At 37.1% G+C, this 27,069-nt stretch overlaps 2 protein-coding genes across 6 annotated transcripts; one reads left to right on the top strand and one right to left on the bottom strand.

The window, feature by feature from the left end:
* Positions 1-615: 615 nt before the first annotated feature.
* PRKRA (protein activator of interferon induced protein kinase EIF2AK2) lies at positions 616-19,698 on the bottom strand. 3 transcript variants are annotated; one of them, XM_033112497.1, is made up of 9 exons: positions 19,368-19,544; positions 18,659-18,828; positions 15,108-15,189; positions 13,955-14,064; positions 12,922-13,000; positions 11,773-11,890; positions 9,799-9,893; positions 4,300-4,474; positions 753-1,425 (listed from the first exon to the last, which is right to left on the bottom strand). In XM_033112497.1, exons 5-9 carry the CDS (start codon positions 12,976-12,978, stop codon positions 1,268-1,270), a joined length of 603 nt encoding a protein of 200 aa, XP_032968388.1. In that variant the 5' UTR covers positions 12,979-13,000; positions 13,955-14,064; positions 15,108-15,189; positions 18,659-18,828; positions 19,368-19,544; the 3' UTR covers positions 753-1,267. The 3 variants fall into 3 exon arrangements, with proteins under 3 accessions (XP_032968387.1, XP_032968388.1, XP_032968389.1); XM_033112496.1 differs by lacking the exon at positions 13,955-14,064 and having other exon boundaries at positions 616-1,425; positions 19,368-19,698; XM_033112498.1 differs by lacking the exons at positions 13,955-14,064; positions 19,368-19,544 and having other exon boundaries at positions 18,783-18,828.
* PJVK (pejvakin) lies at positions 19,052-27,069 on the top strand. Of its 3 annotated transcripts, none has more exons than XM_033112502.1 (7): positions 19,052-19,060; positions 21,735-21,802; positions 22,528-22,723; positions 23,250-23,391; positions 24,477-24,594; positions 26,079-26,177; positions 26,392-27,069. In XM_033112502.1, the coding sequence occupies exons 4-7, from the start codon at positions 23,320-23,322 to the stop codon at positions 26,682-26,684; spliced, it is 582 nt and encodes a 193-aa protein (XP_032968393.1). In that variant the 5' UTR covers positions 19,052-19,060; positions 21,735-21,802; positions 22,528-22,723; positions 23,250-23,319; the 3' UTR covers positions 26,685-27,069. The 3 variants fall into 3 exon arrangements, with proteins under 3 accessions (XP_032968393.1, XP_032968392.1, XP_032968391.1); XM_033112501.1 differs by lacking the exon at positions 19,052-19,060 and adding an exon at positions 19,941-20,160 and having other exon boundaries at positions 21,565-21,802; XM_033112500.1 differs by lacking the exon at positions 19,052-19,060 and having other exon boundaries at positions 21,019-21,802.

The raw sequence follows: 27,069 nt of genomic DNA, 5'->3' as shown, positions 1-27,069 counted from the left end.
CATTTAATTGACAAATAGCTTATAACATGAAACTCAGTAAAATGCGCTTAGAGTTGCAAATAAATTATATGCAGATTTCTCTTTATGATGTAGTTTTATTGTCCATGGATTCCAGTCAGGTATATGTATTTTTTCCAGACAGAAAAATACTTTCCTGCTGGATTAACACTTGCGATTATTAAAACCCTCAGTTACTACGCAGAGCTCTTCCTCTCTCAGGCTTTCCATGAGCTCTGAACAGGTCTGAGACTTCCACCTGACTGACAAAGGCAGCTCTATCAGCTGGAGCTGACGGATGGCAGACCTGAGGTGTTACAAGATGCATGGAAACTTAAAAGGTAAAATTCACATTTGCTCACGAGATTTCCTAACTTTTTAATCACTCATTGCTTTGCAACATTTTCTTGTAACTGAAGTGAATGCACTGGAAAGTTCTGTTTCCTTTCTGTAATTCTACTAATGCTTTTTCATCTACAGTACTAATGCATCTGTGAATTCTTAGGTCAAAGAAAGACAACATTGCATATGCTTAGAGAAAATACAGAAGTGATTCACCACACATATACGAGTATTTGTTAAATTTTTGCTCAGGCCCTAGGTTGGTTGGTTGGTTGGTTGTTTTTAACCTTTGACTTTCAGAAGTAAACTAGAGCTATGTAAATAATAGCCACATTCTGTTCCTCACAAGAATGGCTATAAAGAATGGGGTCACAGTCAACTCAGTAACACTTTAATAAAATGAGCAGAACCCATTATTACAACAGCTCTTTATTACATGGATTCAAACACACAGCAGACCAATCATGTTCCCTGACATTTAACAATCACATTCAATAAAAGCCTTAGTGCATTCCTCAACACTCTAATTCTAAGGGGCTTCCTTCGAATTCCCTTTACAAAGCCTTGCACAAAGAAGAAGTTAAGCACCAGTAAGAAAGACTGTTGTTTAGCAGTAGTTTTATGTTATCATTTTCATCATCAATAAACATGCAGTTTCTTCCTTCTGTGTACATGGCATTGTAAAATGGGTGCTAGACTCTGCTTATGGTACAAAGTTTATAAATACAATATACCAATACAAAGTTGAAGCCATTAAAAAGAGCTTAATAACAATGACTAGAAGATAATGAAATCTGGAGTGTTGATGGAATCTGTGAAGAGATTTAGGAAAAACACACAAACTCAAACATTACAGTAAATGTTTTACTTGGGAAGGAGACGGGACCATTTTGTGTGCTGCTGATGGGTTTTCTAAGTTGCTCCAAGTTTACTTTCTTTCTGCTATTATCTTTAAATACTGCAACGCGTTGTGAGCTGCATCACTCTGTGCATTGCCGCAGGAGATCCCAGAGCCATGACAAACTGTGATAGGACTGGTGGACAGTTCAGCGAGACACTGATACTGTCCGTTGGCACTCAGTTCTTCTGTAATGACACATTCAAGCATGATGGTCAGTCAGTGTATGTAAAGTATATCCTTTGTATAAACAATACAGTTTTTGTCAGTGCTGTTCTCTGTAAGCATCCACGGTAGTAGACTAGCCCACTTACTCATCACCTTTGTCATTCTTGTACAAACAAAAACCAAAACACAATTGCTCAGCTACCGCAGTTCTCAGACACAGATGTGCTTCATAATCATCTGAGGGAACGTTAAGGAATACAGGTGTCCAGGCCTCACTCCAGCCTGCTCAATCAGAAATGCAGATTGGGGGTAACAGCAGCCAACTTCTTGCATTAAAAAAAAAAGCTCCCAACACAATTCTAATATGGCTAGTTGACCAGCATTTGCAAATTACTGAACCATAGCTACTTTTTTAGAGGGGGGAAAAAACATTTACTAGAAGACCGGGGAAACTCTATTTTTCATTATGAAGTCTAGGGTTATCTTCAGTAGACATCTGAACCAGGAAATACATGGTTCAGGGCAAGACCTCCTTTGTGCCTTCATGTTCTTTGGTTATAAATCGGTGCAGAGAGTCTAGTTCCATCTTGTATATGGGTTAGGATATTTTAAAAACAATACCTAAACCCAGGAAATAAACGTTCTTCTCTTCAACTGATGAATCACTCTTACTAAAGATAATTAAGTAAGACAAGGGGAAGAAGTAGAAACACGCGAGTTATAATTTCTTTAAAGTGGTTGTGATTGCCTGTTATTTCAGTTAGAGTCAATATAGTGGAAAATATCCAGATACAATGAGATTATTTAAGGCCTGCAGAGGGTTTCTAGTTATAGCATCTAGGTGTTTTTTTTTTTGAGGTAAAATTCACACAAAATTAACCATTTTTAAAGTAAATTCTTTGGTGGCAGTTAGAATATTCACAATGGTGTGCAACCACCGCCTTATCTAGTTACAAAGCACTTTCATCACTTCATCACTTAACACACAGCCATTAAGCAGCGGATCCCAATCTTCCTGCCCACAACCCCCACACCCATGGCCCCAGCCTCAGCCCCTGGCAACCACCAATCTGTGTTCTGTCGCTATGGATTAACCTAATCTGCATATTTCATATAAATGGAATCATATATTAAGTGACCCTTTGTGTCTGGTTTCTTTCACTTAGTATGTTTTTAAGGTTCATCCATGTTGTAGCATGTATCAGAACTTCATTCCTTTTCATGGCCAAATAATATTTCATTGCATGTATATACAACTGATTTATCCATTATCTGTCATGGACACATGGGCTATTCCCACCTTTTCATTATTGTGAATAGTATGGCTATAACCGTGTGTACAGGTATTTGTTTGAATACCAGTTTTCAATTCTCTTGGGTATATACCTAGTAGAGTTACTGGTCATAAGGCCTCTCATTTGAGGATCTGCAAAACTGTTTCCCATAACAGCTGAACCATTTTACATTCCCATGAGCAATATATGCAGGCTATAATTTCTCGGCATTTGTTATTTTTTTCATTATAGCCATCCTCGTGGGTGTGAAATGATACCTCACTATGGTTCTGATTTGTATTTTACTGGTGACAAATGATGTTGAGCATCTTTTCATGTGCTTGTTGGCCATTTGTCTATATTCTTTGGGGAACATCTAGATTCTTTTGAAGGTACTTGCATAGAAGTTAGCCAAATTGACTGTGGTTTTCAGACTGCTGTCCTGTATTTACAAGAACTACTTAGTTCTTAAAATCATTAAGAAGTATTCCAAAAGCATCATTATTCATAATCTAAAAAAATCAAGTTTCCTTCTTTTCCTAGATTTAAAAACTTCCCTCGTCCTATTCATGACACGGCTCATTCATCTCTGTCTCCAACATCCAACGAAGTACAGACACTTAATAAATATTTGTTGAATGAATAGTCTCCCATCAGTCACCTTTTCTGACCATCTGTTTGCACTAAATTCTTAGGTTTGGCCTCATTCTCAGCATATTAGGACATTGCACTTGACCCATCATCATTCAATCTTAATGTAGCAGAAGTTCTTTCAGTCCCTGAACACCCTACTTTCTCAGTGCTAGTAGCTCTCACAAGGTAGGTCCTCACAGCTCACTGAGAACTGGAATAAGAGATATCAAATTCTTCACATATTATACTGATGTTAAACCAAGACAATAAACGCATGCATGTGCATTCACACACACACACACACATTAGCCAGCTTTATAAACTGAATTAGAAAATCCAAACTGACTTGCTTTCCAGTATGTCCACATTTGCCTATCTAAATGATTAAGGGCTAAAAAGAAGGGAGAAGATGACAGCTGGAATGGGATAAGGCTATAAATTGATGGGCTCCCACTTATCTCCCAGAATTAGAATACAGTGACAGAGTGCAGAGAAAGGTCTCACCCTACACCTTGGTACTTGTTCTAGAAAGGTGGGTGCCTTTATATTTGTCAATCTGCCCATGAGGGCTAGTTTGTTGACAGTGTATCTGCAGTCACTCTTCCCCTAATCTGGCTCTACCACTGACTAGCTGTACTATCCTGGGCAAGTTTCTCAACCTTTCTGTGCCTTCCCTCCTTTCTTCACTTATAAACAGAACCGACTTCACAGGGTTAGTTGATGTATGTAATGTCCTCAGAACAGTGCCTGGCACATAGTAAAACACCATAAATCTCAGCTATTGTTGTTTTTATTACTATAACTATATAGATGTTAGCTATTATTATTATTTGTAAGAATGGGACACATCAATTATATATGTTATTGCTTGGTAATATAGTTAGAGTCCCTGATCACTGAAATCAATTATAATAGAAGTTTTTGTTTCTCAAACATATTTTGAAAAGACACATGTTTTGGGGTAAAGCCAAAAAAGAAAAATCATACCTATATCCAAATATGTTATATTAAAACCTTGTTCCTTGGCAATTTCACTAAGCAGCTGGATGTAATCTGTATCTGGAATACTGAGGAGGCTTCTTTTCAGTAAGTTGATCTTTTCACCAGGAGAATTCCTCAAGGAATGCCAAGTACATCCTAAAGAATGTCCTACTACATTTGTCTGAAAAACAAGAGATGAAGATTAAGACTCTTAACTAGGACTGGTTTCCAAACTATAATTAAAAGTACTTAGAAGGCACTCACATTTAATATTTTAGAAAGCATGTTTAAATGGACACCGTTTGGTTAACTTTCCAATTTAATCTAGACAACATTAACAAGTATACACATTTAACAGATACCATGATGTTAAGAAAGAAGAAGCATACATAATGATATACTGGAAGTATTTAAAAATACTTTTGTGCAGTACAAATGTCTCTCAGTCAAATTTTCTGATGGTTACATTAAGATGTGTAAGATATTTAAGAGCACTATAAACAAATTTGCAAATAACTGAATCTAACAGGCAATTTACAAATTAAAACATAAAACAATTTTCATGTCTTTATGGTTTCTTGTATTAAATACCATCATTGTAACTGAGAGCTCTGAAGCAGAAAACAAAGAAACTGTAGAAAAGGTGAGAAGTGCATATTGGGTATGAGGGAACAAGTGATTCCAATGAACGGCGGGACGTTAAAGTGCTCTTCTCAGACTTAGATCCAGAACCCAACTGAGCTTATGTTTTTCTGTTTTCTTTCTCCTTTTCCTTTCTTCTTTATTGTCCCCTATACCCTTCCCTTTTCACCTATTTTTATAATGTTTTACATTTCCATATTTGTTTATGGTTTCCTCAAATTGCTTTCCTATGTTATGCCATTTAAAAACCCAAAGCAACTACTCTCTAAGTAAGTAGGGCAACCTAGCCTTAGTCTTATTTATTAATGAGCCCCGACAGAGGTTAAAGGATTTTCAAAAGATCATAGGGGAGGCCATGCTATAGAACTGAGTAATTTGTAAAATTTACTAAATAAAATTTTACATTTCTTGATTGAAACTTTAAACAATACATATTTTTAAAAAATCGTAATTCATTCACATGATAAAAAAAAAATTTTCCACAATAAGAACAGCTAATGAAGAATAGTCTAGTTTCCTTACCACCCCTTCCCCAAAGACTTCTGTTCCACTCCCTAGAGGTACTCGTTCTTAAACATTTCTTCAGTATCCTTCCATAAACATTCTATGCATATTCAAGTACATACATATAATCTTTTTACACAAAAATGACAGGTTACTTTTCTTCATCTTTTCATTCTTCTCATATGAGTGTACATAAATTCACTATATTTATCTCAATAGCCTACAACCAAAGGTTTTAGGTTGTTTCCAGTTTCCTGCTTTTATGAATAATGTTACAATAAAACTCTTTTGTACTTAGATGATTTTCTCTGTAGAATAACTTCTAGAAGTAGAACTGCCAAGTCAGAGGACATGTATGCTTTTAATTTTGATAAATACATCCAAAATGATTTTTGAACCACTTTATACCCCCATCAAATGTCTTGGAGAGTGCTTGTCTTCTCATACCCTCACCAACACCAGATATTATCAAACTTTTTGTCAATATAAAAAGTGAAATTAGTATCTTGTTTAACTTGCATGAATGAAGTTGAACATTTTTTTCTTTCTTCATGTATATTTATTCTTCATGTATATATATTCTTCATGTATATGTATGTCTTCATGTATATTTCTTTCACTTGGTTGTCTTTTTTATTGGTGTGGAAAAGCTTTTTGTGTGGTACTGAAAACAATCCCTTTATAGTCATGTGTTGAAAATAATTTCTCACTCGTTTTCCTTTCTTTTCATTGAGATATAATACTTAACATATTAGTTGCAGGTGTACAACATAATGGTTCATGTTGTATATATATTGCAAAATGATCACTACAATAAGCCTAGTTAATATCCATCACCAAACATAAATTGTTTTCTTGTGATGAGAACTTTTAAGATCTACTCTATTATCAACTTTCAAATATATATATATATATATATATATAATCACACTGTTTTTATTCTTGGTTTTATTTACAGTTTTGCTGGGCAGTATGTATCAAAATTTGTGAATCTTGTACTTTACAGCTTCTAGGTATAAAAGGCTTTCCCCACACTAAGATTTTTTAAAAAGAAAAGCTCTTCCGTATCTTCTAATACTTACATAGTTTGAATTCTATGTTCAAATCTTTGATCTAGCTGAAATTCGTTTTGGTATAGGAATATTAAAAATAAAGGAAACCTCATTTAAAATGGAGTCAGGAAACTCTGAAAACGGAGCTCTCATGCACTGCCACCCAGACCCCAAACAGTAGGCCATCCCACAGCAGGAGGAAGAATTTCTCCTTGCCCAGCAAAACACCTGCACCTTTGTCAATGGTCACCTGAACATTTTCAGCTGGTTACCTTCAGATTTGGGCTCCTTGTTATATAGCCCAGCCACTGAGAAGCTATTACTACTCTGACTCCTTTGAAATAGCCCCTCTCAAGTTCCTCTTTTCTCCTACAAATGCAAGTCCCTCTCCCCTGTTCTTCAGGCTTGCCTATGGTTTGCAATTCCAATTGCAATTCCTCTGCTCTTCCTGAATAAACCCGTTTTGCTGGTAAAATAACTGGGTCTTTTTTTTTTTTTTTTAAGATCAACAGGAATAAGGTAGCAACCAAATATCATACACACTCCCCTCCCTCAAATGACTGTAAGTTGTTTGTACATCATTTGTTGAATAATCCATCCTCCACTCATTGATTTGAAATCTTACTGTTGTCATATACTATGTTCCTATATGTATTAGCATCTATACCTGGATTCTTCACTCTATTGTTTATCCCTGTACCAATATCTATTTTAACTACTAAAGTTTTATGGCACAAAAATTCTCTGGTAGAGTAGCACTCCATCTCCCATACTTTTCCTTTTCATTTTTCTTGGCTATTTGTGAGAGTTTACTTTTCCAGACAAAACTTAGTAAGCTGTATCAACGTCCAAAATAAATTCTGGCATATTCTGAGCGAGACTACATTGCCTTTTTATGTATTTACAATATTAAGTCTTCATATCAAAACTAGAAAGATTTACATTTATTTATTTTCTGTTACATTGTTTCATCTATACCTATAGATCTATCTGTTACTTATAAACATGTAACCATGATTGATTTTTTTAAGATATATTTTGAATCAAAATAGGGAATTTTAAGTGTCAATCAGTAATGATTGCTAAATTTTGTCAAATATCTTTTTGGCATCTATTGAGACAATTATGTACATACTTTTTTCTCCTTTGACCCATTAATGTGGTTAATTATAGTAACCAATTTACTAACCTTGAAAATCCTTGCAATCCTGAAACACAGCGTACTTGTTTGTCTATGGCATATTGTTCTTTTAATGTTCTACTGAGTATTTTATTAAGGTCTCACCATAAGGAAGGTTAATCCGTATATTTTTTCTGTTAGGATAGGCTATCGTCAGGTTTTCGTGTTAGTGTTACATTGGTTTTAGAGAATAAATTTAGAAGCTTTCCCTACATTATATAAATTTCTGGGAAGAATTTAAATTCCTTTGAAAATTATCTCTTCCTTGAAGATTCCACAGAATTCACTTATAAACCTATCTGTGCTTTGTGATTTAATGTCATCTCTGATTCAATTTAAAAAGACATAAATGCAATGTTTTATATTTTTCTATTAAAAAAGTAAAATCAAAACTGTATTACTTATTTGTATAAGTAATTTATACACATTACTTATCTGTATAAATAAGTAATATATATTATATATTATATATATTATATAATATAAAAAAATCTCTGATTTTTTTTTTTTTTTAACAGAATAAGCCCTTCTTTTATCATAAGCTCAGCGAGGACACTGCTGTAGTCCTCACTTCTCATTTCCCACTTAATATACTCTCAGATAATGTACCATAAGACATAACCTCTACTGTTTTCCCCCCAAAATTAGACCAGGTCTTATATTAATTTTTGCTCTAAAAGAGGCATTAGGACTTATGTTCAGGGGATGTCATCCTGAAAAATCATCCTTGGCCTTATTTTCCGGTTAGGTCTTATTTTTGGGGAAACACGGTACATCTATCAGAATCTCAAGTAATATATCATGTATAGCCCAATCTTTTAAGCTATATATATATCTTAAAAGATATATGTATATCTTAAAAGACCTATATATACATACATATATATATATATATATACACACAAATGCCTAGCTGTCTGCTCAGTATCTTCATTTAGATATTCTATAAACATAAACACTTTAAACTCAATACAGCTTACCTTACATTTAGCTCTTTATCTACTCCCCTCAATTTCTACTCATCTTCTGTGTTCCCCATATTAATGAATGGTACCACTATCTATTCCGTTGCCATTATTTCCTTTTTCCTTACTCCCCACATCCAATCAATTACCATACTCCCTTCACTTTAGTTTTAGAAATAATTTTTAAATATACCATTTCTATTGCCACCACCTTAGGTTAGGCCACCATCATTTCTCTTGTTTTCTATAATAGCATTCTAGCAGGTCTCTCTGATTCTACTATTCATTCATTCTTCGTGATGCATACAAGTGATTTCCTCTCTAATGTATAAATTAGATCCTGTCCTTCCAGATTAAAATTATTTAATGACTTTGTACTACCCTCAGGATAAAGTTTAGTCTCCTTAATATAGAAGTTCCTGCAAGATTTAACTCCTCTTTACCTCTCTGCCTCATGGTTTGAGACTCCCTCCCTCCAACTTTTATGTTGTAGCAATTCTAAGTAAGGGTTCCTACAGGGCATATGATGTTTTACTCCTGGGTTTCTGCACATGCTCTTTCTCCTTTCTGCAATTCTTCTTTTCCTCTCTATTCTCATTGTACAGATCTCAACTTAGACATTACTTCCTCCAAGAAACCTTCCCCAAACCCCCATCTTAGTTGCGTGCCTTCTCTTACTCGTGTGTTCCTACAGCACCCTCTGTAAGGACCAGTCTGTAGAGTTCTCTTCTCTTTTTCAATAGGCTATAAACTTCCTTTGGGCAGAGACTGTCTTATTCACTGTATGTCAGTACCTAGCACAAAGCTTGGCACACAGTATGAGCTCACTAAATGTTTTCTGAGTGGATAAGCCAATGAATGGACAAAGGGGTGGGAACGCATTGTCAACGTGAAGGCAAAAAAGGAACTACTGGCCTACCATCTTGAGATCCCACGGTATTATTCTGAATTTAACTGTGTCTCTCAAGCCCTCTTACCTGGTCACCCTTGTGATTCTGGCTCAATATAGCAAGCCGATAAAATTGGGGTAGTGTGTAACTAAATAAAGGATTTTTAAAAACTGCAACTCTGAAGTATCTGTATAACAAGAAATCTAGGAAAGTTTCCTACAGCAAGAGACACTTAATCACATTAACATCACAGCTGTATGATCATCACTCACTAAAGAAATGTGGTTCTCTGGAGAAATATTACTGAATTTCGCCAGAAACTTCTCAGCAGCATTTCTCTTGGCTTGTTTTTTTGATGCCCCCTTTCCTAAATAAAGAAAAAAAAAAAAGGTAGGTTCAGAAAAGAAATTAGTGTCCATAGAGGATGATCAAATTCAGATTGCGCCAAAAAGATGTACACACATTTTAAGAAAGGAAAAAACTATTAAAATTGTAATACTCAATGTATACCAATAAGAAAAGACGAATACAAGTCACGTTTGACTTCTGCAATTACAAGAGGTGCTCAAAATGATCATCAGCATCATTTTAATACAGTTTTTTCTTTCTTAAAATGTATACACATTTTTTGGGCACCTTCTCTATATATTGCATTTAATCAGAGAACAACCTCATGGTTTTTATCTACTAGTCTATTCTTTCACTGACCTGACATCTCTGCTTGTTATGATTCATACAGATATTAACATTTTCGAAGACATTTCTTTTAATAATTTGGCTTTAACAGTTACACTTTCTGTTTTTCTCTAACAGCTTATTTCTCTATGCCTTGTTTTAATGAATTATATTTGGTTTAATCCTGACCAAACATTCAAATTTGTCAAGATACATTTAAAATACAACTCCTCTCAATGTTTATTTCTCACTTACAATTTTCTATAAACTGACAACTATATGGAATTTCTTTAACATAAATAAGAAGGGAATAGGACATGCTGAAATTGAAAGACACCATAAATTTGATCTCCTTCCATGCTTTTGCTTTCTAGATTTAAAAATTTAAACTCCCAGGGAGTTTAAGTAATTTGCCTAACCTGCAAATTAAGGACTGAATCAAGAACACAAGCTGAGGTTTCTGCTTCTGGCCCAGTGTTTTCTGCACTGGCCCATACTACCTCTGGAGGGCAAAAAGTTGATTAACTAATCAACAAAAAGTTGTTAAAACTAATATGCAGCCAAGGTAAAAGTCCCTTTCAAGTCACTTTAAAAATGATAAGAACATTCTAGAGAAGTTAAAATAAGAATCCTCACTAGTACTTTATTAAGTGACTTTTTTCCCATAGTTTATGGCATTTAACAACATAGAAGTTGTTACAATTCAAAAGGATAATTTCTACTATATTTTTATCACACTGTGATGTTTTGTCATCTAGCCTCTTATGAATCATATTGTTTTCAAATGTAATCTTTTTATACTCCTAACTTCTAGATTAGCTGCTGAAACTCCAAGAGATTTACGATTGTTCTTTTCTCCAAATGATTTTTAAGTCACTAATACATCAATGAAGATTGCTCAAAGAGTCAATTCATTTATCTTTCCTCTAACAACTCACGATTTTAAAAATATCAAATTAAGAAGTATTCTTAAGTCACATATTTATACTTAAATTCAACCACAAATTTGAGAAGATATCAGAAATTTCTATGGTCATCCATTATTTGAAAATATTTCAAATGTCTTCAATTTGTGGACGCCGAGCAGAAAGATTCATTTGAGGAGAAGGAATTTATCTGCTGAGATGGAATCCCCATGGTCACCTGAGGGCCCAAATTTTATAAATAGTAAGAACCCAGAGGCCATTTGCTGACAGGGGCTCCTTCCGTCCTCTGTGTACCAGGAAGAACCTCAGACTCAACTCTTGGCTTCCCGCACTATGCCTCACTTGTTTACGCCTTCTGACTCAATCACTACAGAGAAACCCTGGTTTCCTCTTTCTACCAACACACTGAGATCTGCCCCATCTAATCAGAACTGCACAATGTGGGTACCTCATTTACATAAAACGGACCTAAATGGGAACCTGGGCAGGAATTTTCAATATAAAAGGCAGCCTCCCCTTGTATCGGAGGAACACACTTTAGGTTGCTACCCGAATCTGTCTCTCCCAGGCTGTAGTTCCTTTTGCTCAAATAAATGCTTTTAATTATGGTTTATAAATTATATGAAGGTAAAAAGAAATAAGTACCAGTTTCCATAAATGACTCTAGCCTGCAAATTGTGGTATATTCTCTGTTATGAGCAGGGCCTCCCTCCTGGGAAAGGGTATATTCAGGAAGTCTCCAGCCATGATGAATTGCCAATTCCTGGAAAATCAACATCAGGCTTTAGTAGTCATTTTACTATGCAATGGCTCAATCACATAAATGATACTCTTTCACAATTTTCATCCCACTTATATGTTTGAAAATTTAGTTATATATTCTGCAATGGAGAAATGAGGGAAGACGCTATATTTCCCACAGATACTTCTGCATTTTATCTTAGAAGCCCACAGTTACAAAACTGAAGAAGTCTCCTGCTATGAATGGTCGTCTTCCATTAAGCCATAGTGAGCTGGGATCAAAAAGTTCAAATGGAAAGATAAACTACTACTGCCCTCTTTGGAAACATCAGAGAGGGTATCTACAGGTGTCACTGCCATCAGTTCCTACAGCCTCTCCCCTCCTAGCTATAGACTTCCATACCCACAGCTGGCTGACTACTATATTTGATCAAGAGCAAGTGAGAAGCAGAGATGGCAAACAAACAGACCTGGACGAGGCTGAGAAAAGAAGAATTAAACTACAGAAAAACTCATAGAGCAGGAAAGCGTCCAAAGGACTGGTTGGATAACGGGGACAGGAGTTGTCCAACAGAGCACACGGATAATCGGCAAGGAGGATATTTTGCATACAGAAATTCAAAGCTGAATATGTATTTTTTGGTAGAATAAGCAAACAGACTTTCCTATTCCTTAATGAGATTACCCGATTTGGGTTCTTTATAAAGTCTTCTGTCTCAATAGAAGTAGATAGAGGTTTGTCACAAGAGTGGCAAGAAATATTCTTAAAGTATAAAAAACTCTACGCATGTGCACTGAGGTCCTGTTGATCTCAAATGAGAATTCCACAAACCAAAGGCAGATACTGTGTATGGAAGAAAATCCATAAATAAATAGGAAAATAATTTCAACTTAGCGCTATAATATCTAATGATCATAATGTAAAAAAACAAAATATTACACCATCTTATCTTTAAATACTAATTCCTTGTCTTGTCCCTGTGATATTATCAATTTATGACATCTTCTTTTCAGTAGACAAAATGCTAAGTAAGGAAAAACTGTGCGACTTACCTGTAATGAACCAATAGGATTAAGCTGGTTCTTTGGTTGCTTGGAAGGATCAGGCATCAAGGGGTCAGGAACTGCAAAGCTAAACATTTTTTTAAAGTGTTATAAAACCAAATAATTTTCCTCCAATTATGAAATAAATGACAAGCACTTTCTATTTAACCTTCTATGTCTTTGCTCTTGCTGTTCCTTCTACATGGAATGCCCTTCTCTCTCTCCTCTTCTATGAAAATCTGATCTATCCATCATCCAAGGTATATTTCAAATGCCACCTCCTCTAAAAAGCCTATCTATTTACCCCAATGGAACATAATTTCTCCCTTCTTTGAGCCATTATAACATCTGGTGTAACCCTTTCTTAAGCAAATTATTTTACCATAAATTATACATTCTTACAAATACATATAATTTGTCCATCCCTCATATGAGTCTCCTCTGCATAACTATAAATTCCTTGATGGTAGGACCTATGTATCACTTACCTTCATAAACCTTGTAGTACTTTTTTTATAATATGTGCTCAATAAAATGTATTTAAATAAAGCATACTATTGTTACAACTACACAAACATGGAAGACTAACAATTAGTCAGAAAATTTAGTCTAGCAATGTGAATAATATAGATCGGAAATATAGCTTTTTTTATTCAGATAATTATGGAAGAATTATCTCTATATCTATCTATCTGTCTAACTTTGATATATTATCTGCTCTATGCTAGGACAATCCTCCTAAGATGTATATGTAGCCTGCATAAAATAGGTGGCCTGCATGAATCTGGTTTCAGATTGTGGGGCTTGTGATTAGGGAAAAAGAGAACAATCTCTTTCAAGTAGTTTGAAATACTAGTTACTTGGGTGATGGGTGCCTGACACTGGAAGAGTGGCATTCCAAGGTTACTACCACCTAGGCAACTGAAGAACCATCTCTTTCATGACAAACGAGGTTCAGTTATTGCCACTTCCTCAAGTTTGTTTTCTAACTACCACAATTTCAAGCTTTACATAGGCTGATGAGATATGAATATTCACTTACAATGCTGCATGCCGAAGCTACCCAAATAATTGTGATGGAGAAGTGAGAAAGTCTCTGTATTAAATGAGGCCACTTTAGGCCTCATTACAGCTTAGTAATTCCCATCTTATCTGTCAAGAAGCACAAATATATAGTAAGTGGGTTAGCCTTTTTTGCTGACAAAATGAAGTGCCATGTATAGGTAGGACACTAGGTCATTTCTACAAATATACTTAACACTTTGGGTTGACCTTTGGGCTGCACAGAAATAGCATGGCCATCACCAATGAGGGGAAGATCCAATTCCTGCCATGCCATTTGGTATATCTAGAAAACTGGCATAAATCGACTACAATATATGACCCCAGAGAATTTAGCATCATTTTGTGAGATCCAAGGCTTACACTGGTTAGTTCTGAACTATTCAAATGGTTAGAATAATTTTGAAAAACAGAGGAGTACTGCATGAGAACCTAAATACATCCCTAAGTCAAATTTTGCTATGGCTAAAAAAAACCCATCCTAAATTTCCATGGGCCTCTGCTGTCAACTATGAGCTGATATACCAGATTTACCCAAGTATACTTGAGTACACGTAAAGAGAAGCAACTAGAAACCGAAGGACACTACCTTATGATACATGAGATGCTCCCGGGCCAATACTCTTTCCAAAGTAACTAAAGCACCAACAAAATTTATTTTGGAAAGATATGTCAAGAATTAACATCCCACTTAACACCCTCTTATATTTGGTATACATGCTATAATAAAAGGAAATCTTTTTGTCTCCTTCCAAATTAGAATTCCTCACAGGGTACTTTCATCGCTAATCTTTTCCCATCTCACACCTTGCTTTCCTCAGTGTGGAAATAATTAAAGTCTTAATACAGTAAGATATTTGCCAGGCAAACTCTGGTTTTCTCCTGTTGCACGCCATCCAGGAAAAACAACAACACCTAGTTCAAGAGAGCATTCATTCAACACTTCATACTGTATTTAATTTCTTAAGGATACAGTTGTCCTTAATGGATAACAGGTTTCCACAAGGAAATAGAATGTTAGAGCAAACACTAACAACTGTTCACTCTGTTCCACTTGCGAGCATATTCAAACTTTTAATCTTACCTCAGCCATGATAATTTTGAGCTGCAGAATACAAAGAAATTGAGCTCACCAAATACTTGCATTGGCTTTCAAAATGTTTATGGCAGCCTCTGCAGCTCTATGTTTCGCCAGCTTCTTACTTGTACCTTCACCTGAATTATGGTTAACAACAAAAAAGTATATGCTGTGAAAACTGAGTTTTGCATAGATGTTTTCATAATACAAAACAAAGTCACTATACGTTTTACATATACACATTAGGTAATAAAAACATACACATAACATACAGTTACACACTAAAATATTAACCACATGAAATACATTAAAAAAAAATCATGACTTTTCAAGTTCTATGTATTTAATTCTAGGCATATCTGTATAAAAAATTGACATCATGTTTACATTATGTCTATTTATTACCTAAAATGGTAAAAAAGTAGGCTGTCACACCTGAAGAAATGCAATTTAGTATTTTACTCTTCCCCTATTCACAGGGAGAAATTCTTCTGTGGCAAGAAGTTTCCTTCAAGGGAGCCACCTACACTGAAAGATGCACAGTTGTATTCTAACAGCTTGTCCTAGACTGGATTAAACCCCCTTGCCTGGCAAAGCAGTTGTGGCTACATGTTAGGTTTAGTAAGGGAGGTTAGTTAGGTTTATATAGGAAGAAAGTGAGAGCTTACGTTATGCGTCTTCTATACAATCTGTATCCTTACATGGGTAGCTAATGGGGAGACAAGGAATAGGCCTGACTAATCACTGAGACCGATGCCAAATTTCAGTAAGCAATCACACCTAGTAAATGGTAAATTCAGTCTTTTTCCTTCTGTGTTCAAACTAGGTGTTGAGAACCCCTCGAAAGTGGTATCAGAATGCTCATGTCCATTCCTCTGGTGTGGAGGAAACAAAGGGGACCTTTCAAGTGTGATCCTCAAGTGTTAGAGGACACAAAACCGTACTCATTTATCCGCTAACACAGGTATTAGGAATAGAGTGGAGAACTAAACAAGAGTCCCTGCCCTTAGTATTTTGTCTATAAATAGGCCTTTGAAATGTGGAGTGGTATGTGTAATGACAGGCTCAAGTGCAGCCTGTAGGGGAGTATACAAATGGGGCAGCTCGTCTATTCTTGGTAAAGATTCAGAAAGGTTTCATGAAGGAAGAGATTAACTAAATGAAGACCTGAAAGATTAGTGAAAGCTAGTAATGTGAAGAAAGCTGGGGGTTACGAAGAACATTCTAGGCAAAGAAAAGAACACCAGCAAAGGCTCAAAGGTAACACAGAGCATGGAGTTCTTAAGAGCCCCAAGTAGTTGGGTACCGGAAGAGCTTGAGGGAAGGAATTTTGAGATAAAAAACTAGAGAGTTGGAGGGTAGGGAGAGAGGTCAGAGAACAGTGTCCTAAATTTGTCTTATCAAACTTTAATGTGCATAGGAATTGCCTGTAAATTTTGTTAAAACACATACTCTGATCCATTATGTCTGGAATGGAGCCTGATATTCTGCATTTCCATCAAGTGTCCAGGTGATATTAATGCTGCTGCTGATCACATTTTGAGCAGCAAGGTTGTAAGTCGTGTTAAGAAACCTGTATTTATCTGTATTTATGCAGAGGGTTATGGGGAAACCACTGAATGAATTTTAGGAAGAGGAAGTACATGAACAGATTTGAATGCCACAAAGAACACTCCGGTGGTCGTGCAGAGAATGGGCATCACAGGACTAAAAGCTGAAAGAACAGCTACATGACTGTAACTGTAATCCAAGTGGAAGATGACAGTGGCCCAAACAGAAGACGAGACAAGCAGACAGATTCAAGAGATATTTAGGAAGTAAGATTTGGAACAGACTGGACAAGAGGCAGAGGGAGAGGAAGGAGTCAAGAAGATGAGACCCAAATTTCTACTCTGAGCAAATGGATACTGGTGGTGTCTTTACTGAGCTTGGAAAGCAGGGGAAATGGATTTGAGAGAGAAGATGGATTCAGTTGGAGTCAACGAGACTGAGGTGTCTTTGGGTCATCCAAGCAAAGATGTCCAGCAAACAAAGGCTGCTACACTGTTCTGCACCTGGGCCCGGGCTGAAGACAGAGAGTTCAGAATTATCAGTCTTTAGATAGTATTTGAAGCTGTGGAGGCAGATAAGCTTGTACAGGAAGATGGGGCAGTCCAGGGTGAGCAGAGTAGGGGCCTCGGCAGAATGGTTGCCATAGGTTGTCAATCTCTAGTCTGTAAAACATTGAAGGGTAAAAGGCTAGTTTTTCTTGAATTTTCACTGAATATTTAAAAATAGACCAGCTAGGGGCGGCCAGATGGCTCAGTTGGTTAGAGCACAAGCTCTGAACAAAAGGGTTGCCGGTTCAATTCCCACATGAGTCAGTGAGCTGCGCCCTCCACAACTAGACTGAAGACATCAAGCTGCTACTGAGCTTCTGGAGGGGCGGTCGGTTAGAATGGAAGCTCTGAATAACAAGGTTGCCAGTTCAATTCCCACATGGGATGGTGAGCTGTATCCCCTGTGACTAAAGATTGAAAACGGTGCCTGGACTTAGAGCTGAGCTGCGCCCTCCACAACTAGACTGAAAGACAATGACTTGGAACTGATGGGCCCTGGAGAAACACACTGTTCCCTAATAGTCCCCAATAAAATTTATCAAAAATATAAATAGTCCAATTAAAGCAGTAATGCAATGTTGATTCTATGGTTCATATAGGGAATCTTCCAACTAGCATTTCCAATCCACTTGCCTTACACAGACAAAAAGCTTCAAAATTTTCTGTTAAGTGGCTTCAATGAAAATAGCAAACTCCAGATTTTCAGGGATACAAACAAATGATGCCTTCAGATTGCCAGATGGTGGGACTTCAGTATTCCTGCTGAATTTTTTTGACATTCTTCCAAATTAAATTCAGCATTCAATATTTTTTGTTTGAAATTACATAGGTACCTAAGAAATAAAATGTCTACATTTACAAATGGGCTTTAATTATGAAACTCACAGACCATAACCAGGTGAATCTGCATTCTGAAACTTCGTTACTGTGATGTTGGGCGTGTTACTTATATCTCTCTGAACCTGTCATATATAAAAATGGAGGTAACAGCTTATTAAAATACCTGTGTAGTGTCAGGAAATACTGCTATGCAATATAGTGTATCCAAGCCTTTCACCTTCCTCATTCTGCTTGGATACAGAATTGGGTGTGGTATAATGGGTCCAACGCAGCAAATGAGTCCATACACAAAGAAGAGAGGCTCAGAAAATTCTGGGGTCATGCCTCCTGGCATCTACTATACTCTACGAAACTATAAAACTTGACAGCACCTACTGATCTAGCTATGGCTGCTTCAAGAATCTTTCCTGCTTCTCCCTAATTCTTGGAAAAACCCTAGGAGGATCCCAGGATATGTTAATGAGCTTCTCTTGGTATCTGGGGATGAGAAAACTAGGGAGAAAAATCAGATGAAGTTGGAAAGTCCCAATAACCTGAGATGAGGTCTCAGTTTCAAGAACCTGTTCCTCATAGCTGTCTCTAGTAAAAAGGGCACTTTTCTAAACTGATGCTGCCAAATCTTGACCGCCAACCTGCATGGTCCATAAGGTTAACTGTGCATACAGACCTGTGCAGGTTATGTCACCAACGGTAACTCTGAAGGTGAAAGTGGGCGCGTGTATTTGCACATCGGATCTTTCACATTCATAAACCGGGATGTTCTTAGTCTTCATGCCGTATTCGTGTAATACCTGAATCGGTGTTTTCCCTGGCTTAGCTGTAATCATCTTCCCCAAACTGCAAAAACCAGAAAAAGGTGTGCTGTGCATATCAAAACCGGGAGGGAAGCAGAAGCATAGAGACCAGTTCTGTCTGACCGCCACCAACGGTGACGGGAGAAAGCGCCGAAGCTCCCGGCGGCCAGGACCGGAGCTGGCGAGGCGCACCATCTCCCGGACCCGCAGCGGCCGGCATGAGGCACGCGCTGGCAGGGTTGAGGGAGGTCTTTAAGGAGGTAACTTGAATGCAGGTAGGACGGATTCGTAGACTAATAGAAGTGCTGCAACCTCAAACGACTAAACCCACAAATCCCATTTCCCAAGAGGCCCAGTGTCATCTCCGCCCACGCCGCCCGCCACCCCAGGACGCAAAAGGGGCGGGGCCGGGCCGCAGACCCAGCCCGCGCGCCGCGGGTCTGCCCGCAGCCTCCCAGGCGGGCTTTACCAGAAAGGGGCTTTACCCAGAATGCCGCTCGAGAGCCGCTGCCCCGCCCCCGCCCCTCTTGCCCAGCCACTCTGTCCCTTGCTCGGCTCGGCCCGGAATTCTCCGGCGCTGACCTGAAGGTCCCGCTGTCCTCGTGCTCCAGCGGCAGGGCCGCGGCGCGATCCCTGCTCTGGGACATGGCGAGAAGGGACGGCTCGACGGCGGAAGAACAGTGCGCAGTGACGTTCTCGCTCCCCGGGTCCGCCGGTCCCGGAGAGGGGCACTCCAGCGCCACCGCCGCCGCCTTCTCCCTTCCGATTCTCCCTTTCCAGCTCCCCTTATCCTCCCTGCTTACGTCCCTCTGGCGAAAGGGACGGGCGGGGGCGGAGGCGGAGCCTCCGTGCGGCAGCTCGGGCCGGGGCTCCCGGCTACGCCCCCTCGCTCTCCTGGCTACCTGCCTGTCTCCCTGCCCGGCCCCGCCCACTGGCATCCGGAGGCCTCGGCGCCTGGCCCCGCCCCTTCTCCCCGCCCTGGCTTTCCTCTGCTTCAGCGGGTTCCCATCCTGTGGCCTCCGTGTGTTTCGGCACCCTGTTCTCCGGCCTGGTCGAAGCCGCAATTGTGTCTTTAAAAGGAGGCCGTTTCCTGCCTGGAGAGGAGGCTTGTCGGGCGGGAAGGCTCGCAGATTCTGTGGGGCCCGAAGCCCAGTCATTTTTGGGCCGGAGGAAAGGATGAGGGCTGCGTCACTTTAAGAAAAAGATTTCAAAATTCCAAATGCAAAATTTATAGAGTGCATCCCGGGGCCTGGCCGGGAAGCTTGAGACTCTGGGTATATCAGCTCCTGAGGGCTGCGCTGAGCTTTTCCGGCCCCCGAGACCTGCCCTTAAGAGCTCGCAGGGACGTCGGGCTACACCCCTCCTCTACCTCCCCGTGGGCTCCATTGTCTTCTAGACTTTCATCGCTAAGTGAATGCTGGGCGCGCAGATCCCAGCTAGGCCTGTTACGTGTAAACTACGGCTTTTCAATGGGCCGGATTCCTATTAAATGCTGTTTCTGCACACCTGTGGTATTGGTTGTAATCGGGTTTGCTTAGGATGCGTCACCTTTGGTGGGGGGGGTCCGACAGCGAAATTAGATGTCCAGTGGCTTTTCTAGGGGTTTGCAGCCACTTGCAGAAATGGCTCTGTGTGTCTTCTCGGTGTTCTAGAAGATTGCTTTTCATAATCCTATTCGCACCGAGAGACTACTCAAAACTGTTCTTTGAGGTTGCATGCGAGTATATTTGATTGCAGATTTAAAAAATGTCCAGAATCTAATCAAATTGGTTATATTATTTGAGGCTTGAATTACACCTATTCTTTCTTCCCCAACCCCCTCTTTATAGTATCAGTTACTGTCCACTAATGTTATTTGTTTTGAGTAATTTGTGAGCACCACATAGCCACTATTTCAAAATACAACATCCACATAACTGTGGCAATACAATATTTCAGCCCTCAGATTTGTTTCTAAAATGTATTTTTAGCCACAAAATTCCTTTGAAACAAGCCAAAATCTTATGTAGCTATCTTTAAAGGTTGAGTAACTGGAATGAGAATAATGAAACAAAAAGGAAATAAATGAAGCAGGACCCTCTTTCAAAGAGATGTCTTCGTGCCAGCTCCTGAGTAAGAAACCCATACATCTGAGTTTATACAGTTATTGTATGCAATGTGGCTTCCATTTAGTATTTTATAAAGATATTTTTTATAAAGCATACAATTGTTTGCTTATAATCTGTGAATTTACTTTTTATATTAATTACTTCATTTTGCAAGCATACAAGGAAAATGAATGGAATGCTCAAACAAACTATACCATCAGGATTCAAAGCAGCACTTCTCTGTTGCCAAAATTGGCATAATAGACAGGGAATTCCCTATGGACTAGGTCCTCTGTAGCTGGTGCCCAGCGGTAATGTTAGTGTCTAAACTGCATAGTTTTTCCCATAAGGCTGTGTGTGTCCCTCAAAACTGGCAAGCCACTACTAACCTTGACCCTCTTTAAGGACATTGGTAGTATTTTAAAATTACTAGTTTTCTGGGTATATTTTAGTGCTATAGACTGCAATTCCAAATTAGACTTACTTTTAGTATATCATTTTACACTGTTAATCTATAATTCAACACCTGAGCACACCAAGGGAGGCAGTGTTGTGAACTGTGCTCTGTAAACTACTTGGTGAAACCGTGCTTTGTAGTTTTAATATATATAATTGTATTTAAAATCCAGCAAGACTTAGTTTTGTGCCTGATTTTCTTTGACAATATGGATTTTTTTATCCGAGGGTTGCAGTTGATCGCCTTTTGATACCATATTAATATGTTTGTTGCTGCTACCAAGAGCTTTGTCAAGCAAGTTGGAGATGGAGGGAGATTAGTTCCGGTACCAAGCCTCAGTGAGGCTGACAAATACCAACCTCTAAGTCTGGTGGTAAAAAAGAAACGATGCTTTCTGTTTCCCAGATATAAATTTACCTCGACACCTTTTACATTGAAAGATATTCTTCTAGGAGACAGAGAAATTTCAGCTGGTAAGTTTTAGTGTCTGTTTGGGTCTGCTCATTCAGCTATATTATTGGTAATCTAAACATAGATTATATATACTGCTTATGTTCATAATTACACATTTTCATTGATAAAAGCAACTTTTATTGCTATGGCAGTAATAACATGATTAATAGTGCTTAAAGTTTATAATAGTAGCAAGTCTCATTGCTCAAATAATTTTCAAGCCTATTTTATAAGATTATTTATTGTATAATTTTATTTCAATTATTTTATAAAATTGTTTTTAACCAAATCAATTTAGAATATGACATAATAAATATTTCTTCACCTATAAAATGGGGCTATTATTACGTCTTACTTATCTCACAGGGTCAAATGAGATGAAGGTAATTTGTATTTTTTATGATTCAGTTATTACAGTTGGTAAACTAAAATATGTTAAATACATTACAGGCCAGATTAGAAAATAAATTGACATTTTGACAAATTATTTCTTACCAACACTTGTTTTTCTTTGAACGACCCAGGAGATCTTGATGCTTCAGAAGTTCTGTAGAATTTGAGTTCATTTAAGTACTCTATTTCTTCTTGTCTAATTAATTGAATTGCTATTTTTAATCTTGGTTTGAAACATTGCCTTTCTCAAAATTTGGGTCATTGAGCCTTAAATAATTAACATGTTACCACATGTAATCTAAATTAGACAAATTCGAGACATTTGAAAAATATTAATTTTCTTGTTTTAAAGGTGTTTCATCTTATCAGTTACTGAATTATGAGGATGAATCAGATGTTTCACTCTATGGAAGACGAGGCAACCATATTGTGAATGATGTTGGGATTAATGTTACTGGATCAGATTCTGTGGCAGTAAAAGCGTCATTTGGTGTAGTAACCAAACATGAGGTGGAAGTATCAACATTACTCAAGGAAATTACTACACGGTCAGTATAATAATCCTTACTATACTTCAGTGTTTTCATTAAATATTTTAATTATATAAACTTCATTATAAAGAATGAGTAAAACACTCAGGTTATATTTTACTAATGTAATTTTTTATTTGAAATAATACAAATTAGTAATATACCCTAACTTTGGATAAGGGTAGATATCCAAAATCATTTGGTTCAAAAAGAATTTTTAATTGTGCCACAAAATTGCTTTGGATCTACACATATTTGCAAAATTATTAGATTAAAAGAATACAGGAATCTGCTTGCAACAAGTGTGCCAAGAGAGCCTCTCCAGTAGACACCTATAGTAAGCATGTCTTAAGAAAATAGAAAGGAGAAGCAGATTATTAAATTTCTTTTGAGCATACTTCCTGGCTTGTAAATCAAGCCTGTCTTGATTTACTTTTAGTTAAGGTGGACCGTGGATGAGAAACACATGATAGCGAAAAATGTACTGGATTATATGTAATCAGATGTTACAGATTCTTGTGAATGTCTCTCTTGTTTATTTTAGAAAAATTAATTTTGACCACAGCTTGATACGTCAGGCAAGGAGCAGCAGAAAGGCAGTCTTGTGTGTGGTCATGGAAAGCATTCGAACCACACGACAGTGCTCACTGTCTGTGCACGCTGGAATTCGTGGGGAAGCCATGCGGGTAAAACCACACTCACTAGGCTTCTCTTGCTAAAAAGCTGCAATGGGAATTTTCAAAAATTTCTAATGAGATTTATGCATTTTGTCAAATGTTGAGATTAAATAGCTGCAATGGTATATATAGGATTTTGCACAGTAATGTTTTGTCTTAGAATGTGAAAAAAAATCAAGAAAATTTTGATTCTAAACATGTGTAATATAATGCAAACAAAACTCTAATCCTCGTGAAATAACGTGCATACTGCAGTCCCTCCTATTACTACTTAAATGCTGTTTTGAGAATAAAAATTAGATGCTTATGTTGAATTATTTGATGTTATTTTTAAGTGATGTAGTTGATACTTGAATTTTTAAAAGCTGAATTTACATTTTTATATTAATTTTTTCTAAAATAATATTGTCAATGGCTAAACATGCTTCATTCAATGTTAAATCTTTTTAAAAATCTTGAAAGTAATTTGTGTGTAATCATTAGTTCAATTACAATATTCGTCCTTTTGTCATTCACATAATAATGATGCATAATAATAATGACTTGATTGGTTTCATTAAAATCAATTTTCAGAACGATAGGGTTCAATGATAATCTTTTCAAGTCTTTGCAAATAAAGGTTCTGTTCATTTAGCCGCCCACCAAATTAACATTGGATCATTTGGGCAGGTACTGAAACATTTACTTGTTGGTGATTGCTTTGCAAAGCTCCTGAAAGCGCTGGAGACTTTGGAACAGTAGATAGGGTAGGCTAAAAAAAGCTGTAGAACTTAAATGCACTTGGTTTGCAATTGAAAGAAAAGGTTTTCTATACCAGAGATCATTACTGTTGTGTTAGCACTAATCATTGGCTTTAATATTGAAGTAAGTGAGAAAGTGGTGAGTGGTATTTCCTAATACAGGTCACGAGTTCCCATTGGACCATTTGGACCTATGCTATAAAGTTTATTTCAGTTAGGATCATTCTTTAGTTGGAGAGGTGTTTTTTGTTTTTTTTGAGTAGGATTGTAGGATGTTTTGTTTCTCCAAAAAGCTATCATTTCATGTTATGATCCTTAATAATGTTATATAATTTATTTATTTATTTAATATAGTTTCATTTTATGGATGAACAGAATTCCAGGGGAAGGGACAAAGCTATTGTTTTTCCAGCACACACAACCATAGCTTTCAGTGTTTTTGAACTCTTCATTTACTTGGATGGTGCTTTTGGTGAGTGAATGATTTTCATGAAACACTGAATTGATTATATTTTAAGAAGAATTTAATAGGAATCTCTCTCTCTCTCTTTCTCTCTCTCATTATAGAATAATGATGCTCTCAGAGTACTGTCAATCTTATGCTTGGGTGAAATAGCTGGGAAAGATCCTCCAGTCCCTACTTACCCAATACCTCTTTCCGGCTTCTTGGTAGAGGGAGGCTATAGACTCCCCACCACCCCACTTAAAATTATAGATGAGAGCTAAAATGCAATCCACTGACAAAGCATTCCTTGACTTACGTGGGGAGATAATAAATGACCTTCTAACTGGTAATTTTTCATGATGGCAAACAGAGGAGAAAGTAGACAGTAAGATGCCTTAAAGTGTCAGGATGCCCAAACTAGGCTACCTGAAGATAACTTTCCTTCAGTTTTACCTGTCATAGATCCAGCTTTCCCCTCAATTTGCCCTGAAAAATAACTTTAAAAGTTATTTACATATACATATATACATATACATATATGTATACATATTGTATATACATATACATATTTAGGGGAAAATAAATTTTCCCCTAAAATTATCACCTTATATAATACCCCAGGGCAGCTCACTTTAGATTTCTACATTTCACGGTTCTTTAAGATTAGGAGGCTAGACAGCTCAAGTCTAAGTGTAGCCTAAAGGATGAGGCAAGCAAGCCCCCTAGCCATGGTAATTTATAAACAATTTTAGACAGTTTTTGTTTGTTTCTGCAGTTCTGTGGGGAAATAGGGAGTCCAGAAACAAAATAAAACATGAAAATTTAATTCTATTTGGGATACTTTAGGTGTAGGTTTTTACAATTATATTATTAGGAGGAGTACAAACAGATAGAACTGTTATATCCATCAGAATTTTAAATTTGCATATACTTTAGCCTTACTTACACTTTTAGGACTTTATCCTACAGATATACATATGTGAAATTTTATGGGTATAAGGATATTCAGTTTGTAATAGCAAGAGATTGGAGCTAACCTTACAATCTATTATCAGCAACTAGTTAAGTAATGTTGCATCCATAGACTACTATGAAGCCATTAAGATTCAAGAATGAGGTAGCACTATACATCCTGACATGGATTAATCTCTTAAGAAATAGTTGAAAGAAATGTGTGTAGTATGTAACTTTTTGAGCCTGAAGAATATATATATATACACACACACATATATGCATGTAAAATATGTGGAATATTTCTGGAAGTATGCACAAGAAACTTAACAGTGGTTACCTCTGGGGTGGAAAACTGAGGCTAGAATCAATGTAGACTAGACTTGTCACTTTTTGTACTCTTTGAATTTTGTACCATATGAATGTTGCCTTTCTAAAAACATATAAAATTTAACTTAAAAAATACGATGTCAGGTACCAGAATTCATCAACCAGAGTCACATCAACTGTAAAAATATGAGTTGTTCAAGTCATAACATCTTCTACATTTTTTTTTATAGACCTTTGTGTCACTTCAGTGACAAAAGGAGGATTTGAAAGGGAAGAAACAGCAACGTTTGCAGCGCTCTACAGATTGAGAAATATACTATTTGAAAGAAGTATGTCCATTGAAGAGTATTTCAAATGTATTTTTTTCTCTTCTCGGATGAACACCTGAGGTCGTCTATTCAGTAATTCTGTCTGTTAAAGATGAATTTAAATTTAAAAGCCAAATCATTTCATGACTGATGGTTTAGATTCATGTATTTATAAATGCAGTTATATGGTTTTTGTCTGTCTTCTGAACACGTTTCTCTGTTTTTGTCCTTTTAGATAGAAGAGTGATGGACGTCATTTCTCGTTCACAGCTTTACTTAGATGATCTTTTTTCTGACTACTATGACAAACCTTTCAGCATGACTGATATTTCACTCAAAGAAGGGACTCATATCCGAGTTAACTTACTTAATCACAACATTCCAAAAGGACCTTGCATACTCTGTGGGATGGGGAACTTAAAAAGGGAGACGGTTTATGGGTGCTTTCAGTGCTCTGTTGATGGGCAGAAGTACGTGAGACTTCATGCAGTTCCTTGTTTTGATATTTGGCACAAGAGAATGAAATAAAATGAAAAATAAATGTACCTTCCTGGTATTTTAGGTGCAACAGTGCCACGCAACTTTCCAAAATTATCTAGGTCCCCTTTTATGGACGGTGGCAAATTAAAAAGAGAGAGGAAAGAGCAGTTAACCTGTCTAGTTGTAATGTTCCCCATCTATAAAGTGGAGATGGTAATAGTGTCTACCTCATAAATTGTTGTGAGATTAATAATATTTTTATATTAAAAAGGTTTAAATATAATATTCAGAATATAGATGTTCCTTCATAAAATCTGCCAGTCACTTTTGAAGTATTTTTGGGATTTAGTCTATCATTTTAGGTAACTTTTTATATAGAGATTTATCCAAATCTCAATTTTATTTTGAGATTAAAAAAAATTAAAAATCATGT

This window comes from Rhinolophus ferrumequinum, chromosome 8, assembly GCF_004115265.2.
Source record: "Rhinolophus ferrumequinum isolate MPI-CBG mRhiFer1 chromosome 8, mRhiFer1_v1.p, whole genome shotgun sequence".
NCBI lineage: Eukaryota > Metazoa > Chordata > Mammalia > Chiroptera > Rhinolophidae > Rhinolophus > Rhinolophus ferrumequinum.
This window is presented reverse-complemented; position numbering and strand designations above follow the sequence as displayed.

Excerpts from the sequence above, each read along its gene's own strand:
- PRKRA (XM_033112496.1), bottom strand. The coding sequence starts at position 19,432 with ATGTCCCAGAGCAGGGATCGCGCCGCGGCCCTGCCGCTGGAGCACGAG. Across the intron at positions 13,001-15,107 it reads AAAGCCAATGCAAGTATTTG|CTTTGCAGTTCCTGACCCCT; the intron begins GTGAGCTCAATT and ends AAAAATGTTTAG. Across the intron at positions 11,891-12,921 it reads ATCCTATTGGTTCATTACAG|GAATTGGCAATTCATCATGG; the intron begins GTAAGTCGCACA and ends TTGATTTTCCAG.
- PJVK (XM_033112501.1), top strand. The coding sequence starts at position 21,592 with ATGTTTGTTGCTGCTACCAAGAGCTTTGTCAAGCAAGTTGGAGATGGA. Across the intron at positions 24,595-26,078 it reads TTACTTGGATGGTGCTTTTG|ACCTTTGTGTCACTTCAGTG; the intron begins GTGAGTGAATGA and ends TTTTTTTTATAG. Across the intron at positions 26,178-26,391 it reads AAATATACTATTTGAAAGAA|ATAGAAGAGTGATGGACGTC; the intron begins GTATGTCCATTG and ends TTGTCCTTTTAG.